Source organism: Molothrus ater, chromosome 1 (genome assembly GCF_012460135.2).
Source record: "Molothrus ater isolate BHLD 08-10-18 breed brown headed cowbird chromosome 1, BPBGC_Mater_1.1, whole genome shotgun sequence".
In the NCBI taxonomy this organism is placed as follows: Eukaryota; Metazoa; Chordata; class Aves; order Passeriformes; family Icteridae; genus Molothrus; species Molothrus ater.
Window position 1 is genome coordinate 110,781,570 of NC_050478.2, and position 25,865 is coordinate 110,807,434.

The 25,865-nt window shown below is 41.1% G+C and overlaps 1 protein-coding gene across 15 annotated transcripts in view; it reads left to right on the forward strand.

Moving 5' to 3' along the window:
• The window catches only part of DTNA (dystrobrevin alpha), a 223,983-nt gene that overhangs the window by 150,885 nt on the left and 47,233 nt on the right, over nt 1-25,865 (forward strand). For all 15 annotated transcript variants that reach the window (XM_054517651.1, XM_054517660.1, XM_054517664.1 and 12 more), the window contains 6 exons: nt 4,533-4,746; nt 11,872-11,957; nt 13,471-13,625; nt 17,845-17,950; nt 19,921-20,087; nt 22,549-22,673. In XM_054517651.1, the coding sequence (XP_054373626.1) occupies nt 4,533-4,746; nt 11,872-11,957; nt 13,471-13,625; nt 17,845-17,950; nt 19,921-20,087; nt 22,549-22,673 (853 nt within the window). The remainder of the gene's footprint in view (nt 1-4,532; nt 4,747-11,871; nt 11,958-13,470; nt 13,626-17,844; nt 17,951-19,920; nt 20,088-22,548; nt 22,674-25,865) is intronic.

The following is a 25,865-nucleotide window of genomic DNA, read 5'->3' on the forward strand; positions in this document are numbered from 1 at the left end:
TAGCTGCATGATTCTTGTCCGTAACAACTGACTTGAGTAAAGGTCAGAGACTTCAGTCATCTGTACAGCAGCCTAATAAAATGTCCTTGTGATTCTGAGCTAGACATTTGAGCAGGTATTTTCAAAATCAGTAGTTCTTGTTAAATGTCTGGCTCATGTCCATCTTCCATCTCCTCCTCCAGGAAATATTGCTTTCCAGCCTCTTAGATATATGTACAATTAATTAATAAAATGCAAAATAAAATAGTGCAGTATGATTGTTGTTTATTCAGCTTCAAGTGGAACCAAAGTGTTTCTGGAGAAAAGAAGAAAAGCCCGAGTAAAATTATTTATAGCACAAATACAGCAGTTTCTTGAGACTAATATTTCCTAGTGGGTAGGGAACACTTACAGCTGTGTAATTTCCAATAAGTCATTTTCTTAGTCTTGTGCCCTACCTTTCTGGCATACCAATGAACATCAGGAGAGCTTATGAGTCTTTCAGGTTAGAGTTAACAATAAAAGGAGTCATATTCCCTCAGATGTGTTTAGTATACTGATGTTATTAGTCCCACTTCTGCTAGCCTCTGGACATTTTCTATCCCAAGACTATCATGAAAACTAACTCTGGATATGACTATGTTATGAGAAATATAATATCAGTAGGAAAACAAACAACAAAAAACCCCACATTAAAATCTGACAGCCACACAGTATCTGTACTAGATCATGTGAAGAATAAAGACACCAACCCCCATTTCAGCCTTATTCATAGTGCCAGCTTTTTTCCTCCCTATTCAAGAATTTTCCACTACTAGGCTACAGCAATTAAAGTTTAATTACAGCATGAAATTCTCACTGTTAGGGAGTCTGGGTATGTGGTTCTTCCTCCCTGGATAACCTTTTATCGAGGTTGGGGAACCCATCTCAGTTTCCAATGACCGCACAAGTGTTCATGTATGGTCAAAACTGTTCCTGCACAGGCTGCTTGAAAGGTACCCCAGCAGTTCTGATGACATGATTTGTTACCCTTCAAATTGCCCTTTTCCACTTTCATGCTTTTTTTCTGCTACCACACTCATGTACTCTGAGATAAACAGCCTGTCCCTGTTTATTCTTTTCCCACCAGCTCTAATGTTGCTGATTTTACATCCTTATTCAGTGTTTACAATAAAGTTGTCCTAGTAGTTTCTGCCTTGGTCTGTAGTGCCGGTACTCCTGTTTTTTCCTGTTTCTTGGATTGCTCTCTTGGTCGTGTAAGCTCAAGTCAAGGTTAGCATCTGCATATGTCATTACTCTTTCTTTTGCAATTTGTTATGCCTGGTAACTTCTCACATTGTTATCTTTCTGTAGTTCATGTTTGATGATTTGCATACATAACCAGGAACCAACTTGGCAAAACTGCTGGTGGAAGCACCTTCTTCATCTGCTTGGTCTGAATGACCAGAGACAGCCCCCATGGCCAGCGACAGCCTGCATGGCTATGGACCTTGAGGGAAACAATCCTACTTCACTTTTTGCTTTCTGCCTGTCCTTCCCTCTTCTACCACCACAAAATACATTCACATGGTCCAGCCTGTTCCTGCATCTTCTGGCATGTTGCTCTGTATTTCTGGTACTTTCCTTGGCTGCCTTATGTGGCGGAATGCTCATTAACCCCTCTCTCCTGGACCAGACAATGACCTGCTTTCTGATGACTTCCTCCATCCTCTGGCCTCTGAGCCATGTGGAGAAGCTGCCCAGAAAGGATCAGTTATTAAGTGCCAGCTGTCTTCCTGGAGATCATTCATCTTCCATTTATCCAGATTACCTCTGTGACAGTGAAAACTGATTGAGTGGGAATGGGAATGACTGCATTAAAAGGACCTGAGACCTATGCCAGACTTTTTATGGGGAAGTTGCTCTTCCACCAGCCAGAAAACAAACAGAAGAGTTCAGAGGTTGTGTACTCCACCCACCCAGCTGTAGTGGGTTGACTCTGGTTTTATGGCAGACACCCACCAAAGCATCTACATCACTCCCTCTGCAGCTGGTCAAGGGGGAGAAAATATAACAAAGGGTTGAGATGAGGACAGAGAGAGATCACCCACCAAATAACATCACAGGCAAAACAGATTCTAATTAGAGATACGAATTGAATTTATTACTAACAAAATCAGAGCAGGATAATGAGAAGTAAAATAAGACCTTAAAAATATCTTTCCCCCACCCTTCCTCCTTCACAAGTTCTACCTCCTCCACCTCAGTGGCACAGGCAGACAGAGAAGGGGGATTATTAGAGTTCATTAGAGGTTGATTCTACTGCTGCTCAGGGAGAGGAAACCTTCCCCTGCTCCAGCCTAGGGTTCCTCCCACAGGAGACAGTTCTCCATGAACTTCTCCATCCTGTGGACAACATTGCTCCACAAACTGCTGCACTGGGTCACTCTTTCATGGGATGCAGTCCTTCAAGGACAGGCTGCTCCAGCGTGCAGAGTCACAAGTCCTATGAGGACACTGCTCCATTGTGGGTTCCTCTCTCCATAGGTTTGCAGATCCCTGCCAGGACCCCTCTCCAGCACAGGACTCCCACAGACTCACAGCTTCCTCTCAGGCACCCACCTGCTCTGGTGGATGCTCCTCCATGGGCTGCAGGTGGATCTCTGCATCCCCCTGGATGTCCATGGGCTGCAGGGGCACAGCTGCATCACTGTGGTCTTCACCATGGGCTGCAGGGGAATCTCAGCTCTGGTGCCTGGAGCAACTCCTCCCTCGTCTTCTCCACTGACCTTGATGTCTGCAGAGTTGTTGTTCTCACATATTCTCACCCTGCTATTCTTTGGCATTAATTACAACTGTGAAAAGCCCTTTTTTTAATTCTTCTTACATATGCTATCCCAGAGGCATGACCACTTGGACAGCAGTGGGTCCATTCTGGAGCTGGCTGACACTGGCTCTGCCAAACATGGGGAAACTTCTGGCAGCTTCTCACAGAAGCCACCTCTGTAGCCCCCTGTGACTAAAACCTGGCCGTGCAAACATCAGCTTAATTCACAGTAACATTTTGAAGACAACCTGCCAGCATACAAGTTTGCCTGTAGAAGTTTTCTTTTAATACAAAGATAAAATAAATACTTTGGTGTAACAATGGAATTGTATCTTGTAGGTTTTAACAGTTACTTGCTAGGGAACAGCAAGTGCAAAAGTGTCGTGTCTAGTCTGTAAAGTGATTGCTGCTACTGTTACCACTCATCTGTATCAAATATCTTCCTCTTTGGGTTTACACATGTGCTAGCAGGGTGTTGGAGGCTATTTATTCCTGAGGCAAAAGAAGGGAAACCCAATCATAGGGCAAAAATCTAGACTAAGTAAAATGACTGTATCTCGTTTCATCATCCATCTACTATCAGCTTACATTTCCCTGCCATCAGACCCTCATGTCACATTGCAGTCTGAGACAGCACCTGCAAACCAATAAAATAAAAATATAATGAGGAGGATTATAATTAAGTTTCTCTATCTACAAAAGCATGGATCTCCTTCCACATACAGGTGGCTTTTGATACATCATAAGACATATCACCATGCTGTGTAATGAGAACTGTGCAGTAGTTTGTCTGGTGAAAAAAAGAGAATTTGCCCCCTGAGCCTCCTGATTTGTTTTTTATTGACACTTTAGTAGGACAGTTGGTAATATTAAGATAGACAGATGAACCTTTGAGTCCAGGTTTGAACTAAATCCAGTTTTTAAATTACTGTAGGGGTTTCTTTATTTTTGGCACAGTGCACCTCTTCTGGAAATGGCAATCCACAGCAAGCCAATCGTACTGCCACAATAACAGTGCTCTGCAAACAAGATTTCTGTTTGGGTGCAATGTGAAGGGTGAGCAGAGATTGTCCTTTAAGCTGTCCTTGTAGGTAAAAACAGGCCTCATCAAATTCATCTTAGACCAGGATTTCATCAAAGAGAGAGATTTAACAAATCATTTGGCAAATATATTTAGAAGACATAAAATATGACTTTCGGATCACTTCATTATGTGTTATTTGTTTAAATGTACCCTGACTCAATTACAATTCTGTTTCTGTAAAATATTTTGCTTTCCATACAAATTGCTGAAAAGAATTTTCAAAATATCAGTATGTGATAAGCACTTAGTATTCGTAGGATCTTCTGAAAAGCCCATCTGCTATGCAAATTAATATCTAAGAGTAATTTCTGAATGGGGATTCATAAAGGCATGGTTAGAAAAACAATTAGCATATGTTTACCTTACAGTGATTTCTGTGAAATACAGACTTTTATTTGAATTCTTTGTACAATGAAGAATGATTTCCCAAGCTGAGGTGGTATTCATTACAACTAGTAATATCAGTATATTGTTTGCTTATTAACAGGTTTGAATTCAGATTCAATATACAGTGGTGGAAAACGCATTAATTCATTTAATTATTCATGAAGCATGTTGTACATGGTTGTGTTATTCCTCACCCCACGGGAGGAGGTGACTCTTTTTCTCAGTTGCTTTCAGGAGCACGTTTCCCCATCTGAGTCTTTCTGTCCTGCCCCCTAGTGCACCTGGTGGACATCTGGAATGTGATCGAAGCCTTGCGGGAGAATGCCCTGAACAACCTGGACCCCAGCATCGAACTGAACGTGGCTCGCCTGGAGGCTGTGATTTCAACCATCTTCTACCAGCTCAACAAACGGATGCCCACCACCCACCAGATCAACGTGGAGCAGTCCATCAGCCTGCTGCTCAACTTCCTGCTAGCGGCCTTTGATCCGTAAGTCTGCCTTTCCTCCCGCCTCTCCCAGCTGCTGGAAGGGTTTGACTTCCTCCAGAAATATCTCTTGAAATCAATTGAGCAGGCTCAATTCTGTCCCAAATAATGAGCATGTGAATAGTGCTAACTAGGGAGATAACCTAAATTAAGGGCCTCTGCTTTCCTTTCTTTGGAGCCAAATTCAGCACAACTGTGTTTTCATCCAGCTACTCAGACTTGTTCCAGTTTATATCAAAGAAGAATTATCTACAGAAACAAATTCACACGCGCTCCTAATTTGGCTTGTTGTTTATTGACACACCAGTGGCTGACACCACTGCAATGCCTCTGCAGCAGTGCCATGGGTTAATAGCTCATTATTTTGAAAGAGCTCATTTCCCTGCAAGTTCTTGCAGCTGTAAGCAATTTTTTTTTCTGGCTCATGCCAGTGCAGCATGATTTTGAGACCATGACAGAAATAGGATTAAAGACCTGGAGGTGATGAAATTCATGTTGTTTATTACTGCATGGGACTCATATTACAAAAAGAACAAGTTTTAGATAGAGCAAACCACTTACATAAATGAGTATTCTGTGCATATCTATTGCAATTTCTGAATACATACTTGGCAACCTGTACTGCAATATTTGCAGTCCTCAGAACTGAGTTACTGGAGAACAGTGGTTAAGTCTGACAGGTGCAGATGTTGTGACTTTATGGCTTATTTTTTGAAAATTCATCAGCAGAAAACACTGGCCATTAAACATTAAAACAAGGATGCTTCCCCTCTCTCTTCCCAGTCCTCTCTCTCTCTGCCCTGGTACTGGGTGTCATTGAGCACCTCTCAGTGCCAGACCAGCCAGTGGCTCAGTCACCATGGCAACAGGGAGAAAAAGTAGGTGTTCCACATGAGAAGGCTGCACTCAACCTCTCCTCCTGCCCCTCTGAGAGGAAGAAAAGCCAGTCCATTGTGAAATCATAGCCTTCAGGAATATTTTCCTCCCCTCAAGGGCAATAAAAGAAGGATCAGGCATCTTAATTCAGACCATTGTGGCTGTGACAAGGATACTAAAGGATGCTGGAAATGACCAGATGCATTTATTGCTGCATGCCACAAGTAAACTGCTTCCTGGCTGGTAGACATATGGAAAGACCCTGGTCTGTGGAAGCAAGACCTCTGATACTGTGCTTACTTTGTAGCTCATTGTAAAGGGATAAAGAGCTCAGCTACACAACACAGCTACTTGCAGCATAATGGAGTAGAGGAATTTAGTCCCCTGGAGGGAATCAGAGAATGTTTTTAAGGGGGCAAGGTTTTGCTTTCCCTGAAAACATTCCATGTGCTGTGGTTCATGATCTCTTTCTGAGCTCCCATCAGGCCCCCCCAGAGTAAGGAAGCTGTGACCCTCACTCCATTTGTCAAGCAGCAGCTCAGCCTCTTGTGCTGCCTCTGAGTGTAGTGCATGGGATTGCACCTCCCAGAAGGGCAGAGACCCCCAAGGAATCCCTAGGAAGAGGCTCCTAGCTCTGAGATCAGAGATAGGGACTAGCTGCCTATCACTCCATATTAAATACAGCAAACATATGAGATGATGTTCATGTGCAACCTGAGATACCTAAGATCAGGTTTCATGGAGATATTTGTCAGCTAGGTCTCTCTGTACTGTAGTGGAAGTCTAGACACCTGTCACAAATAAAGACTTACCAGTTAAGCATCTGATTCTCAAAATGTGCCCTGCACTTTAGTATGTCTCATATCATTGAAGTTTTATCTTGGATGTTGGTTTAACAACCACTGGTGGTTCAGGTTTCCTGGTTTCTGGGAAACAGAGGGAGGGAGGTGGCTCTACATGCCACAGGAACAGTGTGGGAGCTGCTGGGGTCTAACCAGAGCTGCTGTCTCTGCTTCCAGTGTTGCTCCTTTCTCTCCCCTCCAGAGCAGGAAAGAGGTCATTCTCTGCTGAAAGGTAGAAGATGGTGGAAGGAGGAGCAAGGTCTTTTCTTGTGGTCTCACGTTCAGAGAGAAGCAATGCTTTGCAGGCTATCCAGAGGGACTCAGCAGGCTGGAGAATTGGAATCTCTTCATGAGGTTCAGCAAGGCCAAGTGCAAGGTGCTGCAGATCCAGAGAAGGGGGTGCAGTTTTTCATGTCCCATTTGGAATCCAAAGTGGAGAAATGGAGTCTGCAACGTAACGTATATGAAAGGACCACAAGGGACAAGTTATTTCATGTTTTAAAGTCTAATAAGCCTGCCACTGTCTCATTTATTTAGTTCTAGTTAATATATATGTTGCTCTTTGTGTACTGTACTGGATGAAGATCCTCCAAACTTTAAACAGAGCCTCTTCCTTCTTTTATAGCCTGCTGAAATCCTGGCAGATTTCTCTGCCCTCTGGCAAGGACTGTTTCCTTAGACCTGCAATACAGATGTCTTCTCAGGAGCTAAAACTTGGCTAGCAAAACACAAAAGAACCACAGTGTGCTGCCATGGCATGTGGGCCAACTTAGCCACTGCCGGTGCTGAGCTTGCATCCCATTTTTTTATGGCTTTTTTATGGCATTGGGGATTCATTAGGCCCACAGATATGTCTCTGCTGCTCAACCCTGAAAGGAGAAAAAGTGGTGGAAAATTATAGTGGATAGAATTTCGTGTGAGACTGAATGGGATATTCCTTTATGCAGCTAAAAGTAAGCTAAAGTACAACCTTATAGAACTGCAAGCCAACAAATTCAAAATTCACCAACAGAAATACTTCTCCAATTAACTTATCATTAGTGTGTGGAAGTCAGCATCATGTGGTAGGTGACCCTGACACGCCAAAACCAGTGAGCAGAATGAGGTGGTCAGACTTGGAAAAAATCTAGACAGAAACATGTCTGATCTATGTTTCTAACCACAGGTTAAAATTAGGCAACAGCTTTTGCTTCAAGGCCTAGGGTGATTAACTGGCTTTATGAAACAATAGCACACTTCCTTCACTGGCACACCAAGTACTACGTAAAAAGTTGATGAGTACAAACCTCTCTGAAAAATTCCTCCCAGGCTGGTGTCAAAGGCTAGGCAGCAAGGTGGAATGTCAGCCTCATTCAGTTGTTCTCCAAAACACTCATTTTAAACAGAGTGGGAAATATTCTGTGCTAGATCATCTCCAGCTATTCCTGCTGCAAAGTTTAACTGATAAGAAAAGTAGCTGAATTTTCTCTGTTCCTTGTGCACAGTCCCGTGAATGGAGTTGTGAGCCCTGGGCTATGAAACAGACCCTGCCTGGCTCGGGGTGGGACTTGACTTCTACAGAGAAATGAGGAAATTTTCATGCCCTTGTTTAATCAAAAGAACATTTGTATTGTACTGATTTCAGTACATAAAGATGATCAATATCCATTTTGGAAATACAACTTCTTGCTCATTCATCTGTTCATAGCAGTAAAGTGTTTAATTCCCTCTCTTCTCCACCTTTGCTTCTCATTGAAAGACACAGAGGCACATTGACAAAGGAAGTCTAGAAAAAAAATGCATTTCAGATTTGGACATTATGCATTTGCTGTCCTACATGAAAGAATCCTGCTAAATGTCAATAAAATTTCATCTCTAAAACGTTGTTTGGAAAATGGGAATTTGTAATTACAGCCTCTGACATTTCAGAATTGACTGCCTTGATTGATTACCCTGGGTAGTAACCAATAACTGAGGAACTTTTCTTACTTTTGCAAAAGATACCTTAAAGTATTGGGGGAGCACCACTTGCGCCTCATTAGTGAGAAAAATGCTATTTTCTCAATGTCCTTTTCATGGGACACATTTGCTGTTTCCAAAGATGTGATGCTATTTCTTGATGGCTTTCCCCACCCTCTGGCTGTCCCAGTGTGGGTGTTGCTAGAGATCCTGACAACTGACAGTGTCTGTCTATTTGGTACCATTCTCCTTGGTGACCCAAGAGGCAAAATCAGGCCCTGGAGCTGGACTCAGCCTTTTATGTTCTGTGGATTTTGTCAGGTAGTCTGTGGGGTTTCCCTGCTCTGGTGTCTAAAAACATGTATAATTTTTTGCCCTTTTTCCCCCCAAGCCAGCAGGAGATAACCTTCAACCCTGGCCATCATTTCCTTTCCTAAGTACTCCATCCTCTCTTGTTGTTAAATGCTCATCAGCTTCAAGGTTTGCTTTAGACATCATTTATGCTTCTTGCTGAAGAGTAACCTCAGTAAGAGAGGTGCAATATAAAATCAAAATATTTGCTGTCCTCTCCTGTTTCCACTAGTAAAATTTATTTCTCTTTGCATTAGCCAGCCCAAAGCTGTTTTCAGGGAGTGCTGACTTCTCCCAAGATCTTCCTGCTGCTATGAGCCACTGCTTCAGCATTTGCTTTTGCACAGCAAACCCTGTGAGGCCCCAGTGCTGCCAGTCAGGGTCATCTGTGGTGCTTAGACACAGCTTAGGGCACTTCTGGATATCCAAATGATTTTGGCCAGTCTTAGGCCCCATTACCCTGTCTGTTCATCAGTCGTGTGTATTTAAATATGCATGTGTGTATGTGCACACCCACACACACAAACACACACAGACATATATTTGGAGGGCAAATTGGGTTTATATTGGCTCTTGTGGTGCTTTTAGGAATACAAATGACCAGTAGAAAATACAGTGTCAAAACGAATCAACTCAAATGGAGAGATTGAAGAGATAAATGATATCTTTTCTTTTTCTGTTCCTCTCTTCCATAACCATTTGAGTATGGGAAAAGCCAGTGGCTCTAGGGTGGAAAGCTGAAGCCAAGTTGATATGTGTCTGCCATACAAAAATATAATCCTGTTAGTAAATGTAACTAAACCTCCTGGGAAAAATAATCTAAATCTGAAGCACTTCCACATTTTTTTAATCTCTAAATCTTCCATTGCTTCCTAATAATGCTATTGCTTCAACTTAGCTTTTTTTTTTTTTAAATATAACAGCTCTTTTAAAGGCAGATGGAAACCTCATGATGAAACAGTGCAGAAAAATTCCTAAGGGTCTAAAGGGCAGCATGCACAAAAAGATACAAAAGGACCACATTCTCAGCCATAACAGTGCTAAGTCTGGTTTACACAAATCAGAATCCAGTCAACAAAGAATGGAAGTAGAGAAGCCTGGAAATTCCTATGCTGTGATTTTTATCTTATGAGCCAGTCAAAGGGAACTCATGGAATGAAAAAGTTTGCACAAAAATAAGCATTAAAGAATACAGTAAATATTTCTTTCTTAATACTGACTAATAGTGAATTTGTTAGGTTTTGCTTGTATGTCTAGTTGATTGTCTGGCAAAAAGCAGAATTTTAAATGAGTGAAAAGTATAATTAGAATTTCTGTTTAGAATTATGGGTTACACTGACATAGAACTAAATCTAATTCAATGAACTTTAAAGATTATTAGCTAGTCAAGTTTAGGGAACTGACTCATTTTCTAAAGTCTGAGTGATTTATAAGTGAAAGTGAAGCATGTAGCATGCATCTATATACAGATGTGAGTATACCATTCATGTCTGTCTTACCTGTATATGTTACTGCATTAGTCTGGTTTGGGATTAGCAAAGAAAGAGGCACAGTCACAGCTCTGTGTCCTTCCAGAATCAATTACTCTTTTAGTTCTGATCAGATGCAATTTTCTTCCTTAAAATTGTGAGTGACAATGAACAGAGTAATTTTAGAAATATTGATGAAGATCTAAATTTCTATGTACTACTATTGCCAGTGCAGTTAAACCATCTTATATAGGACATGATTACATATGTGAAACAGGAAATCCCTTATAAACACTGTGTTCCCTGGTAGAGTAAACTGAAGATCACAGAAACTCCATTTCCAAAAAACTGACACAAAACTTCATTATCTAGCCACATCATTAATCCTGTCAGAATTTAGAAGGAAACATGGCTGCCATTTTGCTAATCTCACAAATATTGGTTGTCTCTTCTTTAAGGCATGATGACATGTCCTCACTGATGTCATTAATTAATATCATTAATTCATGTGGGAAGCTGTGAAGTAATGCCAAGGAGTTTGGATGATGGATTGAAGTTGCTCCTGTGCAACTCTGGACTCCTAGTGCCTTACAGTAAGATTCAGAAAATTCCAAGAAAAAACACATTTCGTCATTTGGATGTCAAGAGATTAACATTAAGAAGGAGATGAATTTAGCAGAGCATTCTCATCTTTGGAAAGGGGCTGAACACTAAACTGGGGCTGAACACTAAACTGGGGCTGATAGGTGTTTTAGGGGCTAAGTGTGCCATGCAGTGTGTGAGGTCATGTTTTACTTATCCAGCCCAAATAAACCAGGTTTTCTGTGATGGTGGGTGATCATTGGGGGACCATCATGGCTGTAAAAGGAGAATGAGGATAGTGGGAGGAATAATAAAGTTAAGCCATTGCATACTTCAAGACAGCTGGGGGAAGAGCTGCTGATGTGCCTTTTTGCCCCAAGATAAACTCTTGGGTGAATTTGGGGTTTATTAGCTTTTATGCATTGTAAATTGAAGGTGGAGAGCCAGGTATAGCCTCCCCTTGAACAAGCCAGGGACAAAAGTCTTCTCCACATCACAACATACATCCTTCACTCATTCTGGATACAGGCATATTTCCCATTTTTCAGCAAAGTCCTTCTTCAAGGTTCCTGGGGGTCAGGTGTATCATTTAAAATGCAATTGTCAGGACCTACTGACAGATACAGGTGAAGTTTGTGCGATGATGTGAGCCCTGTGTGCTTTTTCACTTTTGTTCCCAGTGCTGATTTTTTCACTTATTTGCAATCTTCTAGGTCGAAAAAAATTCCAAAGCACTTAGGATAGGGAAACCATGAGTCTGATAGGTGTCTCCGAGTGCTACTGTATCACAGATAGCAGTAGTAATTATCACTGTAGTATATAATGAGATAAACAGTTTAATACTGAGCTTCATATATATAATAAATCTGCTCTGAGATCTTTACAGAGCAGTGTACTGATGTGTGTTCCCACAAAACAAACCTTCTTTTTAAAGGACTCATTTCTCTGTATGTCAATACACATATATATATTGTGCATTACAGTAAGTGATGTCAGAAATACGCATTTTAATTGAACAGATTCTCATAAAATGGACATGTAAAATATGTCTACTTTCTACTTTTGAACAGGGAAGGACATGGTAAAATTTCCGTTTTTGCTGTCAAAATGGCCTTGGCAACTCTTTGTGGAGGAAAGATCATGGACAAATTAAGATGTAAGTGATATTTTTTACCTCTTAAAAATTGTTATTGCTGGAGAATTAACAGTACAAGTAGAAAAGAGGGAATTAGGATAAACTACAATTTCTTGGCTGGGTTTGGGAGTTGCCCTATGTATATCTCTTAAGTAAATCTCACTATATGTTTGGTTGAACTTCACACTGAAGTTTTTAAGAACAAATTGCATACATTGAGGTTCTTATTGGTGGATTTTTTTTTCCATTGGGGTTATTGAACTTGGAATACAAATAAGTGCCTCAACATCATGAAGCATAATTTAATCATTTCTTCTGATTATTTTTAGTAACATCTACATCTTTTTGCACGTAGAAGATCAATATATTTATGTACTATTCGTATTTTCTTCCATAGGGCATTCTTATGCCATGTATTTTGGTGAACAGATTCTCATTTTCTAGGATTTATTCCCAGTTCCCCAATAGCATAGTTTACTTGTTGCTGCAATGGAAGTCTTTCTCTATAGGCATATAATGTCAGGTCTAGAACACCATTTTCCAGACTTTTTGACCAAAAACCTTCAGTTTCCACTGAGCCTTCTACCTGAGCCCAAGAAAACTGAGTTTACAAATTACAGTTGTTTACAGTAGACAAGTAGAAATTCCAAGTGCTGATTTAGTCTTCCAGATTTGGTGCCATTTTTTAATATATTTTTTCTGTGTAGAAATTCAAATACAGACTGAGCTGAAAGTTATAAATTATAAATTATAAATTATAAATTATAAATTGAGCACCATTTTTTCCCTAAGCTGCTTTAAGAATAGGAACTGGGTCCATCCAGTGGAGGGCTGAAGTACAATGATGATTTTTTGGGTCAGCAGTCCCGGAGTCCTGTTGTCAGAATTTCCCTTCCAGGTTCCTGGAAATGAAGCAGCTGACATGACAGCCTGAAAAACAATAAATGTTCCTTAGTCAGAGATCTCCTGCTAAGCAGAGGATAATTTTAAACAAACAGAGAAGTAAGGGCTGACAAACTGACATCACTGCAATAATAAAAGTGTGATATTTTTATGCATAAGAATGAGGGAAGAGTGAAAAATAGCATATTGGCAAGACCTTCATTGCTTTGTGTGTCCTGTCCAAGACAATAATAACTGACTTAATGAACCCATTGTCAAGATTTTGATTTGACATGGTAAACTGGCAGCAGGCAAAAAGCTGATGTAGCATATCTTGTCAAATCAGAGCCTTCTTATCTGATTAAATTACTGCCTCGTGCCATGCATCAGACTTTGCTTAAAAATGACCACACACAAAGAAAAACAAATCAGGAATATTTTAGTATTAAAATAAGCTAGTTATTAATATGCAAATAATTCTTCTTGTTTTCTATTAAAAGAGGTCAGAAATAAAGATGCAGTAATAATGGAGGTTTCCATACGCCAAACATGTTTACTACTTCTCTTTCAAATCAGATGATACTGAACTCAGAGCGAATCTGTAGCTCACACTGAAGCTGCTGTGATCTTTCCTTCTCTTTTCCCCCCTCAGATATTTTCTCCATGATTTCTGACTCCAGCGGGGTGATGGTTTATGGCAGGTACGACATGTTCCTGCGCGAGGTTCTCAAGCTGCCCACCGCTGTCTTCGAGGGGCCTTCCTTTGGTTACACTGAGCAGTCAGCAAAATCCTGTTTCTCACAACAGGTAAATGAAGAGACACAAGTTCTCAATCACCCCTCTGAGCAGGCCAAGATTCTTCCTGTCTTACATATAAGTGCATATTTGCCCAGGAAACACTGGGCTGAATGAGGGGAAGGTCCACTCCACTGATTTCTGGTGTGTAGGTTTGGTGCCTTCAACGGGAGGCTGGTCTCCGTAGGTTCCCGTACAACCATCAAGAGAGAGGCTTAGTCAAAAAGTGATTCAGAGCAGGGTCTTGACTTACACATTCCTAAATTAGGAAACTTCCTAATTTAAGCACCAGATACATATATACCTTTAGGTATTCTATATATTTATACCCCAAGACGTGCAGACCTCCACCCCACTTAGTTGGTGTTGGTATAAGCATACAGAACACTAACTTCTGCATACAAAGCTGAAGTTCCACCAGAAAAAAAATCAAACTTCAGGTTTTTCCAGTGATAGACATACAAGTTTAGGAGTGAGAAGAAAATAGCCTTAAAACTTCTTTGTAAATGGGAATCAGTATGTATTAGAAAATCCTTAATCTCTTACCAATAACACCAGTGAGACAGGGTCAGGAAAGCAATGAATTTATCCTGAAGAAAATACAAGATTTTTTTACAACTCAAAAGACTCCATAGGTACACTGAGTACAGCACATTGGCTTCAGCTAATACATAGCACTTCAGAAGATTCTGTAATTGGGGCTGGTTGTCCACTTCTCCAGTGGAGAAAGAGAGAATTCCTCTGGCTCTTGCCACACATCACACTGTATAATTCCATAAATATGTAGTAAGGGAATATGCTGAAACTGGGACAATGTTAGAAATAAAGTTGTATTTTCCCTCTCTTTATCCTTGCATTTGCTAACTGAATACTGTTGAACAAGTAAGTTCAATGGAGCAGGAATAGTGTCATTTTCATGCAAAATAGAGTCTCATTTTTAGTATTCTCTCAGTTTAATCACTAATCAATAGGCACTCCAGTCAGCCGAAAGGAGATGTTGAAATTCATTTATTGAGTCATCTCCCAATTCATTTTAAATTGTAATGTTTGCATATGTGAAACTAGTCTTGTTCCACAGGGGAGATTTAAAACAGCATTTCATCTTATGTTGAAGAATTTACGTGGTGAAGTGACTTCTGGTAGTTTTGTGTTAAAATAATGCATGGGAACAGGGTATTCAAGCCTTGCATGTTGGTCATGCTGTTATTATGGATGAAAAAAAGGAATTTCTTTTCCTGAAAAAATGTAATTCAGGCCTCATTTTTTATCTCAGTTGCCATCAGAAATGGCACTTGCTTTGAGATTGCATCCAGCTGAGTAGACCAGATGCATTAAGGTATCTTTAGAAGCAACATCTTCAAGCAAGCATTAGATGGTTTTGTTTACAAGCTCCACTTAGAGCTAACAAGAGTTAAGTCTCTGACTGATGTAGGTACACAGCAGGTTTACAAAGCTGCTGTTTTGCATCTGGAGGCAGCCAAGTACTCTTGTAAATCTAGTCTGATATTTCACTTAAATTGACTTTATGTAGTTCTCATTCCATCCTCACTAGGGATGAACCAGTTTTGAAATGAAATTCAGATCTTTATGACACCACGATAAATGGTATTTACAGTCTTAGTCACACACAAGTCATTCTTTCTCTCTCTTATATTGCATGTATCAGTATCAGAAATTGATAGCTTGGAATAAGTTTGGCACTCTGACTAGTTCTCACAATGGGTCACTTTTGCCTACCAGAAGCCTTTCAACCCCCTGATGTCTAGAGATTCTTCAATTTCAGGAAAATAAAAGATTCTGAGAATTATCTGGTCATGGTGTCAAATCCATTCAGTTTACATCTGAAAGGATTTTTCCTTTTGCAGAAATATTTTATTATTCCCAATTCTACTGGTTTGCTTGATCCCACCACGTATTTTCCTCTGCCTGTGAGCTACTACTTGATTGAATGTCTGTTCAAAGTAGAAACAACAGTGTTTCCTCATCAGCAAATTTGTGGGGCAGAAATGCTGGAGCAAGTGACTTAATGTTTCAGAACACAAATCTGTGGCTCAAAAAGAAGTTTTATCATTACCACTTTCCCCATAGGTAGGATTGATGTGATGTTATACTGTATTTGTACTAAGCAGTATTGTTATTATTGTAAAAAACACTTAAAAATATCCCAAACTAAAAAGATAGACACTAACTTCATTTTCTTAGCACTTGTCTAAGTGTTATTCCACAAACCTAGACTCCATCTGTGTGTAGTGTATATTTAGAAAACAGCTTTTGGTTTAAACTTTCCCAGCAGCTGAAGGAAAATTGCAGGAGGAAAATGTATGGAAATTGCTCTGACAGTGTCCTTTTAAGGGACACTGCTTTTTTCTCTAATCCATAAAATCAGTGATCACAAGAGCAGTTTGGCCATAAAGCTGTCATTGAAGCTAAGTTGCCTTATTTGCTGCCAATCAGATTTTAAAGTTATAGCAGCTTTCAAAAGCCCACTGCATTGTGGAAGAGCTTTCCTTGTCTCCTTATCTGTTTGCTTGTTAGACTGGTTGTGTGTATCCCTTCAAGAGCAGAGGGAAGATCTAAGGCTACTCAGCTCTGCAGTATGGGGCACTGGAGGTCCCTTCTTTTCCTGGCCTTCCTTCCACGTTTTTTTCCCCTGTGCTCCCAAGTTCTGCTGCGGACAACAGAGACATTTGCTGGCAGCATTGATCAGCAAAGCTGTGCCAAGCATCCAAGCAGAAAAAGAAATCCACATCTCCAAAAGAAAGATCCTTTTCTCTGAGCTGATGCTTACAGCATAGGATACCTATTTGGGAACTGCTTATCTGCTCTCCATGGCTGGGAAGATAATTCATACAACAAGCAGGTGGTAGTGTTTGACTGGACTTTCACACTGCAATTATTCTGGGGAAAGGTAGTACTCCAGTGAGATTTAGAGCTCATATTCTGGCTACTTCTGTTCATTAAAGAATCAAGTCCATTTCCACAGTAGCCTGAGGTATTTTCTCCTATGGACAAACATCTTCATATCTTTCCAAATATCTTGCTATGTTTCGTCCCTGCGACTGTTGCAGTGTGAGATGTTTTCCATTGATCACTCACTGTATAAGAGAAATAACATTTTTATTTACACTTCGTGGTAATTGTGTATAAATGGAGCACAGACACTCTGTCTGGAAATCTCAGCTCTGAAAAGAATTCCACAACACACAGAGATGATACATGTCACTGCATGAGTGCTGCTTAGCTTCCTCATGGGGTAACCATAGTTCTTTAGCAAGTTAAAGCAGCAGCTTATGTAATCAGATATGAAAATTTAGCCATCCCTTTGGATATAGGGATACTACTTAAATATGTATGTCTATAAAATATATCTGCATATACTCTCAGCAGGGCTCAATATTTTTGCATCTTAAATTTTATTTAAGGAAGGCTCAGTTGCTGATTGAAAAAAAACAAATGAACTAGGATTTGTGATTACTTTTTCCAGACACCTAAGACATTTAAGGCTCTAGATTGCATTTTTAAAATCAACAGGGATATCTTAAGAGTTTAAATCTCTCTGAAATTTAAAGGGGCATAAATCTCTGAGTGCTTAAAGGCGTGAAGAGTTCAGGAGCAGTTGCAGTCCCTGAGCATATGCAATCTTGACATCCCACAGTCAGAACTCACCCATAACTAGTTGCCATTGCTCCTTAGACAAGCAAAGTTTCTTAAATTATGGCAACAAATTGCTTGTGCTGGTCTCTCCTTATTCTGTATTTCTTTCGAATTTGTGCTCCCTTGCCAGTATTTTCTCTCATTTTCTTTTTTCAAGTACCGTCAGCAGTGATTTTTCATTTGAAAATTGGTCATACACAGTGATAGCCCACATCCACTTGTACTTGTCACACGATACTCAAAACAGATGAGAGCATGCAGAGTTGAATACCACTCTTAACCACAAAGCATCTTCAGGCAGTGACTCTAGAAGAGAGTCTGGAAGTGAGTGGGAGCTAAGTGTCTCCAACCCAGCCTTGTGAGAATGACTTCTAGTCATCAGTTGTATCATTGTACCAACTAAAAATAGCCTGGAAAAGCTTTGCTAGTATCACTTGTTCTTTTTAGTCAGTCAGGGCTACAGGCAAACAGTGTTTGAAACTTAGTCCCAAGTGTTTCTGTAGAGACAAGATAAAATAATTTTGGATGTCTAATTACTGATTTTTTTTTGTGCATGTTTGTTTGCTTGTTTGAGCAGAAAAAAGTCACATTAAACACTTTCTTGGATACTCTCATGTCTGATCCCCCGCCACAGTGTCTAGTGTGGTTACCACTTCTGCATCGACTGGCAAATGTTGAAAATGGTAAGTAAAGAGGCGCTGCCAAAACACAGTTACAAGAATAAACTTTGGTGTGATGATTTTCACACTCTGTAGATGGTTTTGTAAAAGCTACTGTACAGGGTTCATTGACTCCATGTGCTATTTTTACAGTGACTGGTAAAATATTTGAAGTTTGTTGGTCATTCAGCCAGGAACATGGCTTAAATTTTGCTGTGCTCAGGAAGTTAACCTGATCGTGTCTCCTCCCATGCTCTGGAAAAGCAAAGAGCAATAGGACTTCATCCATTCACACACTTATATTTGGTAAACTATCAAGACCACAACTTTTATTAGCTATGACATATGGCAGCAGAGAGGGAGCAGCTTGGCAGTTTCCGTTCATGCAGTATTCCTGGCAGGAGATGTCAGTGCAGTGCAAAACACCAGCCAAAAGGTCCTTAGGAAGGATCTACTCCTAAGTCTACACTGCCAGACCATATCCTCTGAAAAGGAAGTTCCCTGTGGATGGTGTGCATCCATTTTTGGTGATAAGGAAAAGGAGGAAAAATTGTATTTGTTCCTGTGCCAAACAAATCCCTCTTCCACTGAAAGGCACCATGGTGGGTAAGGTGATTTTCCCAAGTCTTTTTTGGCTACAGAGAAACCTATCTATCCCACCTTCCTCCAGCTCTTGTCATCCATCCCTGTACCTCACCAGCTTCGCAGTGTTTCCTAGCCTAGAGCAGAAACCCTTCTTGCTGCAAAATTCTGGCAAGGAGTTAAACCCTGACACATTCAGCACTGATCCAGATTTTCCCAGACTGAACCTTATGACAGAAAGGCAGAGAGGGTGCCTGGGAATGAGGGGATGTTCAGTACCCTGTGGTAAATTTGGTACAGGCTGTAGTGAGGAAAGAGGAACAGAAATAGAAGTATTGCCTGGAAGGTGCTTCCAAATATCTTAATTGGTGCTTTAGTGTCCTCAGTGACATGCTTCCTTGTCACTGTCTGCTTCTGAACAGAGAACAGGTCTCTCCAAAGGCCAGCTTTCCAAATCTGGGCATCCAAAGCTACATGTTCAATCCCATATATAGGTACCTAAATGACACCACTTGTACAGATGAGACAGCAGTAATTGAGACGATAACATGTCTGAGTACACTTTCATCCTTTCAGTAGTCATACAGCTGAGTTTGACTTTTCCTCCAAGATACGTCACCTCAGCTGCTTAAAACATAACAAAACACTCAGCTTCTCCCAGTGGTGCAGCTGCAGTGGATTTTGCAACATACAAATTTCTTCTGTCATAGAATGGTGTGGATTGAAAGGAAGGACCTTAAAGATCATGCATTTCCAACTCCCCAGCAGGGACATCATCCACTAGACCAGGCCGCTCGAATCCCCATCCAACCTGAACACTTCCAGGGATGGGTCATCCACACCTTCTTCAGGCAATGCAATCCAGTGCCTCACCAGCCTCACAGTAAAGATGTTCTTGCTAATACCTAATCTAAACCTACCTTCTTTCAGTGAACCCATTCACCCTTGTCCTGTCCCTACATGCCCTTGACAAAAGTCCCTCTCCTGCTCTCCTGTAGCCCCTTTAGGTACTGGAAAGCTGCTCTATGGACTCCCTGGAGCTTTTTCTTCTCCAGGCTGAACAACTCTCAGCCTGTCTCCATAGGAGAACCTTTATCTTCATGGCCCTCCTCTGTACTCTGTCATGTATTCTGTTAGACACTGAACACTGAACACACACATTTTTTGCTCCTGTGAGCAGGAGGCATCGATACCAGCTCAGAAGCGAAGAAGGGTTTGGTGCCCAGTGTAGGAAGTGTTGCCTGTGGCACAGGTTGCTGTATTTTCTCGGGTCAGAGCTGTCAGCAGCATCCAACGCTGCAGGTTGCTTTAAACAAAGAAAGGATCACCCTTCAGTTTGGTGTTTGTCCATAAACTTTTTCTGGGTGTTCCTTTGTTTGTTTTCTGGCTCACCATTTCTTTCTCCCACCCAGTCTTCCACCCCGTCGAGTGTTCCTACTGCCACAGCGAGAGCATGATGGGGTTTCGCTACCGCTGCCAGCAGTGTCACAATTACCAGCTCTGTCAGGACTGCTTCTGGAGGGGCCATGCCAGCGGTTCCCACAGCAACCAGCACCAAATGAAAGAGTACACGTCATGGGTAAGGGAACGCTCCTGCCTCGCTGCAGACTGCTTTGCCCTCCAGCCATCAGAGAAGCCCCCAGCCACAGCTCTGGGCTCAGGCGAGCTGGGAGCCGGGCTGGCACTTTGGATAGTGACCCTGTCTGGGAGGCTCCAGCCCTGGGAGCTGTCGGGAGAGCGTGGAGGTGGGAATAGTCTTTCCTGGGTGAGGATCTGGTGCGTGCCGCGGTGAGGGCAGCGCAGGAGGGGCTGGCAGCAGGGCAGCAGGCTCATGGCAGCTTCTCCCGTTCCCACAGGACTCACGGTAAAGTCGTCATTGGCTTGCTCTCTTTGGCTACGTGTAAATGAAATGATGAATACTTAATGCTCATTCATCAATATTTTCAGTTGAGTGGCTGCAGCATATGCGTAGCATTTGGGATGATCCTGGCACTGGAGATTTGAGCGTGGTCACGGGCTTAGATCCACAGTAGTGTTTACTATAGAGAAAAGCTCACTTCAGGCTTTTTGTTGTTAATCAAAATAATGCAGTGTTTTTCCTAAGCTGAAAGGGAAGTATCAACAGCTGCTGGAACCTTAACCTTCCCTGAAGGGCATGAGAGTTGGAGACTCAGCTTTCCATGGACTGGAGTAAAGCCCCAGTTGACCCCCTTGTTTACAGAGTATCAAAATCCTTCAGGATTCAAACAAAAATAGCAGAAAATACATAATTAATTTGAAATATTTCAACAGTATATTGTTTAAAAAAAGGGAAAATTATGCATACAGCAAAAGCTCCCATTTTTATGGTACTTTGAGTTTATTATTTAACAAAGTTCTGAATTTTAATACTTCTAAAATGTCTGGTTTTCTGTTGATGGAACAGGCAAGGGTTAAATTGGACGTGGTTTGCTCTGTATGCCAGTCATACAGCCCTGCACTGCATCCCAGCAGACCTGGGTCTGTAATTGTTTTTGTGGGTCCTAATTGCTGCTTGTTGCATAGACACAAATGGCCAGAGTTTAGTATCTGAATAGGAAAAGTGCCCACTGTGTAGCTCAGACTCCATTCCTAGCCGCAATTTGTGCTATAAAATCCGTTTTTTGCTGTAGCCAGGGAGCTGTAATTGTAGGTAGGAAGTAATTGGAAAACTTAAGATTTCTGCTCAGCGGAAGACAAAAATATGACCACATGCCTAGTGCTTTCAGATGTCTCCTTGCCAGAAACAAATGTTTTGCTTCAAGTTTGAAGTTGCCTTTCTGTAGCATTCATTAGCATTTGTTCAAACCTGGTTGGCATTCTCCATAATGCATCAGTATTGAGCTCCACATGCAGTATACTTCATGTACTTCACTGGAAGTGTTTATGGGTGCAGTGGAAATCAACCGTTCTCAATTCAGAGTGAAATTGCATTTAATGAATGCAAGAGAAAGAGCTTGAACTTTTTGTATTTAGGTTGGATTTCTCTAGTAGAAGTATTTCAGTATAGACTTGGTGACAATCATATGTCAATGCGGGATGTATATGCACAAATACAAAATCGTTTCTGTCAAATTCCAGAAAGATTTTTCAATTTCAGCCCATAGAGCTGTGTTTTGGGGAGAGGAGACAGTGTAAGGGTCACTAACCCTTTTTTACTGGCAGAGAAGTGAATCACAGAGAGCTGAGTTGAATTTCCTGAGAATCCTTCACACAGCCTAAAAGACACCCTGGATCTCAGAGATCCCTTAGAAGGGAAGCTGAGTTTACTCCTCAAGTGCATAGCCTCCAAACAAAACAGAAAGCAGAAAATACTGGTTTGTTGTTTTGTTTTGTTTTTTTACACATTGATGAAAATTACCCTTCTTGCATAGACCCTCCCTATCTTTTGGGGACAGTGACAGTACATCAGTCTCTTTTGAAGTGCTGGTGCCACAGTGGGGCAATTCCTGGCAAGCCCCTGTCTCAAATTTCCATTCTCCAGTGGTCAGTGGCCACAGGAGGTGGAAGAGAAGCTTTGTCATAGCAGCTAAACAGTACAGGGTACTGGAGGTGAGGAGGGAGATACTAGTGAGGGGGAAGAACAAAGCAGCCTAGCCTGGCCCATATCTGGGAGGGAAGTGATGTCCCATACAGTGTATCTACAGGGACAAGCATGCTTGGATCTATTCTCCTTGCATTCCCAAGCTGGTGAGGTACAAGCCAGCACCAGCCCAGGTGACACAAACTGTGCTGTTCTTTGTTCAACAATGCCTGAGTGCAGCATTGCAAAAAAGCCATGGCAACTTTCCCTATAGATACACCTCCAGCCTGCTCTAAAGGCTGCTGGAGCTAACAGTAATCCCTTCCCAAATGGAGCTCTCTTTGCCTTACCAGACTCTGGGCATGGGAGGGGGGCAAGGGGGATGTCAGTCCGTAGGTACCTGAGCTGTTAGAGCTTCTTGTTGTTTTGTGCTTCCTGTAGCAGAAACAGTATGCACCTTACTTGTCCAGATTACCTCTACCTTCCTTGTTCCTCCCAGAAATCACCTGCTAAGAAGCTAACTAATGCACTTAGCAAGTCTTTAAGCTGTGCTTCCAGCCGTGAACCTTTGCACCCAATGTTCCCTGACCAGCCTGAAAAACCTCTAAACCTGGCTCATATTGTGTAAGTATCTGTGTGCTGTAGACAAAGTAAGCTTTGTGGTAGGAGTTGCTTGCACCAAGTGTAGATACTACAGCTCTGAACAAAGCAGGAGGCAGATGTGGCTTGTCCAGCTCAATGCATCACAAGTGCAAATTTGCTGGTGGGGATATTTAGTGTAAAAGTGTTTTTCTGGTGTGACTTAAGCTGTAAAAATCAATGGGATATATAGGTATAATCAACTACTGGGACACAACATGGTAATGTTCCCATTCTCCTCAAGAGATGTCCATGCAATTTTATGGAGTTTCAGCACTTTGGGATGTATTGATGCTGAGAACATCAGTTCTGTCATCTAGAAACTATTAACTTCAGTGTATCACAGGTATCCCTTGACACAAGGCGCCAGAGAAAAGTGAAATCAGACCAATTTTGTAAAAAAAGGTGTCAGAGTTCTCACTGACTTTAGTGGAGCTTCTTCACCAAGCCTTGAAGAATTGGTTAGTCTGCATAAAAAGCAGGCCTTCAACTGCCAAGTCACTTGAAAAGAGTCTATTAGCCTTATGTTTTGATATGTTGAGAAAGCAAAATTATTTTTTGGTATAGTAGCATGTCACTACTTTTTTTCTGCATGAGTCAAGAAACCCAAATCAGAAAGAAAATGTATTTGTGCAGGGTGAGGAAAGGACGACTTTGGATGAGTTTTTTTCTAAAACATGTCCACTAGCCATAGTGGCAGACACTCCAATTTTCTCATTTATCAACTTGGCTTACCTTTGCTTCTTGGGTTCTTTAAAAAAAGGGAAAAAACATTAAATTTCCCATAAAATTAAGAAAAAAATATGACATTGGTTGGAAGAAAGGTACAAAGAAATTAAGCTGGAAAAAATATTCCAAAAATACTGCCTTAAAGTATTTCTCTTATTCTGGTGTATTTCTTAAGAAAATATCTTTCTTAACCATGTTCCCAGGGCTCCTGACTGAAGCATTTTGGGCAGCAGCCATTAGAATTGTATTTCCATGCTGCATAGCTATGTTACTGGCTGCTGGAACTGCTCTAGTCTGTAATTATTATGCATATTTACCTTTGTCCATCCTGAATATTTGTATGTAGCATCTCTAAGGGCAAGTGCACTCCAGCCACTGTGGGCTGTGCAACACCTGGAAAGTTCACACAACCTAACCTGCCTGGCATTTTTAGGATGAGTTATGCTGATGGTCCTTCCTTATGTGGTTAAAGCACAGCCTCTTCAAGGTGTAAGAGAGTGCTCTGGTCTTCAGAGACAAGGTGCCTCTGACAGATACATAGTGCCAAATCCCTGTCACACTTAATTGTCAGTTAAACCCCCTGCACCTCTTCATGGAAGGGTACTGGGAGGATGTTGTTCTTTGGCAGAAATGATCTGGAGTTGGATCTGCTGAGCTCCCTCCCTGCTGTGCCTGGCCCTGCTGGCAAGTCAGTGATAATTTCACAGGGCAGATTTTGGCCATCCTTAAGGGAAATGGAGAGAGACAGAGAGCTTGAAACTGAAAGAGAAGCCTCTGTTCCCTGTTGGCAGGGGGATCTTGAAGGCCTGGGGATATGTCAGAATATAAAAGGTAGTGAAAACTGGGCTACTGTGAATGGATTAAATGCAATTAGGCAAGGCAAGGGGAAGGTACCATAATTAAGTAGGAACTGATCCAAATTTTTGCGGTGAAATTAACACCTTCCCTTATTCCTAAATATACAGACAATTTAGAGTGACGGGATGTGAGAACAAACCACCATCTATTCTGGTTTATGACAGTTTCTCTTTATTCATAGTTTGATGGTAATATAACTTGGCAATCTATATTGGCTACAAGGATGCATGAGTGAGAAACCTGTAAGTTGTGGAGGTATCATGAGCTACAGCATAATTGACACAAATTAACTGAGGGGAGAGGTATAGTACAGAACCTTGTCGAGAATATCTTCTCACTGATGCAGTTTTTATTTTTAAACATAATGGAAGTTGAGAAAAACAGCTCTGGGCAGGAATCCAGGCAAAAAAGGGGGTTTATATTTGCATCAGATGGAAGAATTTTGGCAACAAAACAGTATCCTTTTCTTAGCTTCTAGCTTAAATGGGGACAAGTGCTCCCTGAATTACTATAGAGACTTTCCTTTTGTTTGTTCTTCCACCTTTGCCTGGGACCAGACAAAAAGACTGCATGGCTTTTTTGTTTTACTGGTGCCACATAAAATTTTGAATTAAGCAAGGAATACATCTAAAGCCTCACCTAGAGAAACAGTTATCCACGTGTCATAAACCTGGTGGTAGAACTCCTCCCACTGATGAAAGGGTCACTTTTCCTCTCTCTACATAAGAATAGCAACATGAAAGAAAGTCCAGACGGCAGAGATGACAAATGGCATGGCCATGGAGATATTTTTCAAATCTATTCTGCACTGGCCTGACTTCATTTCCATCTTAAGCCTGTGGGAGCATTATTTTTGACATCAGTGTAAAGAAGCTTGGAGCAGCCTGGAGCAGTTTGGAAAATTCCTCCTATTTAATTTGGTTTATTACTGTGGATATATGTTGTACCATAGCATGCTTTTATTACATAGCATATTTCAATAGCATCAAATGTTTTCTGTCTCCTTGAGGACAGCTAATTCAGTATCACTTTTATCAGAAAGCTTAATCACTCACTTTCAGGAGTTTAAAAATAACCTCAGAAAGGTATAATTTATAGTCAATAGCTGAGTTTTCCTTTGCTTTGCAATAAAGTCTGTGGTTCTGTCTCACCACATCACACAATTCTGTGTGTTTGAACATCCATTTGATACTCAACTGGAACCTCAGGACTGTGACAGTGGGCATCAGCCTTTAGGAAACTTACCTTGGGAAAGCTCTGGATTAGTTTACCGTCATTTTTTTACTATGAGAATTGACAAAGTAATGCTAATCAGGAAACCTTAGCAAGGTCTTGGAGTTTAGAGAAATTTTTACACAAGAGTAACTTCGCTTTTGTAAACAGGTTAATGACCTTTTATGCATAGAGGCTCTCATGCTTTTTCAGATTCAGGGTCATAAGAATGGAGTATGTCCAATGTATTACTTAGACCATATACATATTGAACTGACAATTTAATTAATGATCTCTTTTCCATTTTATTCTGCTGCAAAAGAGATACTTGGTGAGTATTTTTCTTCTTTAGTACACTTGTTGAAGGAAAAGCTTGGA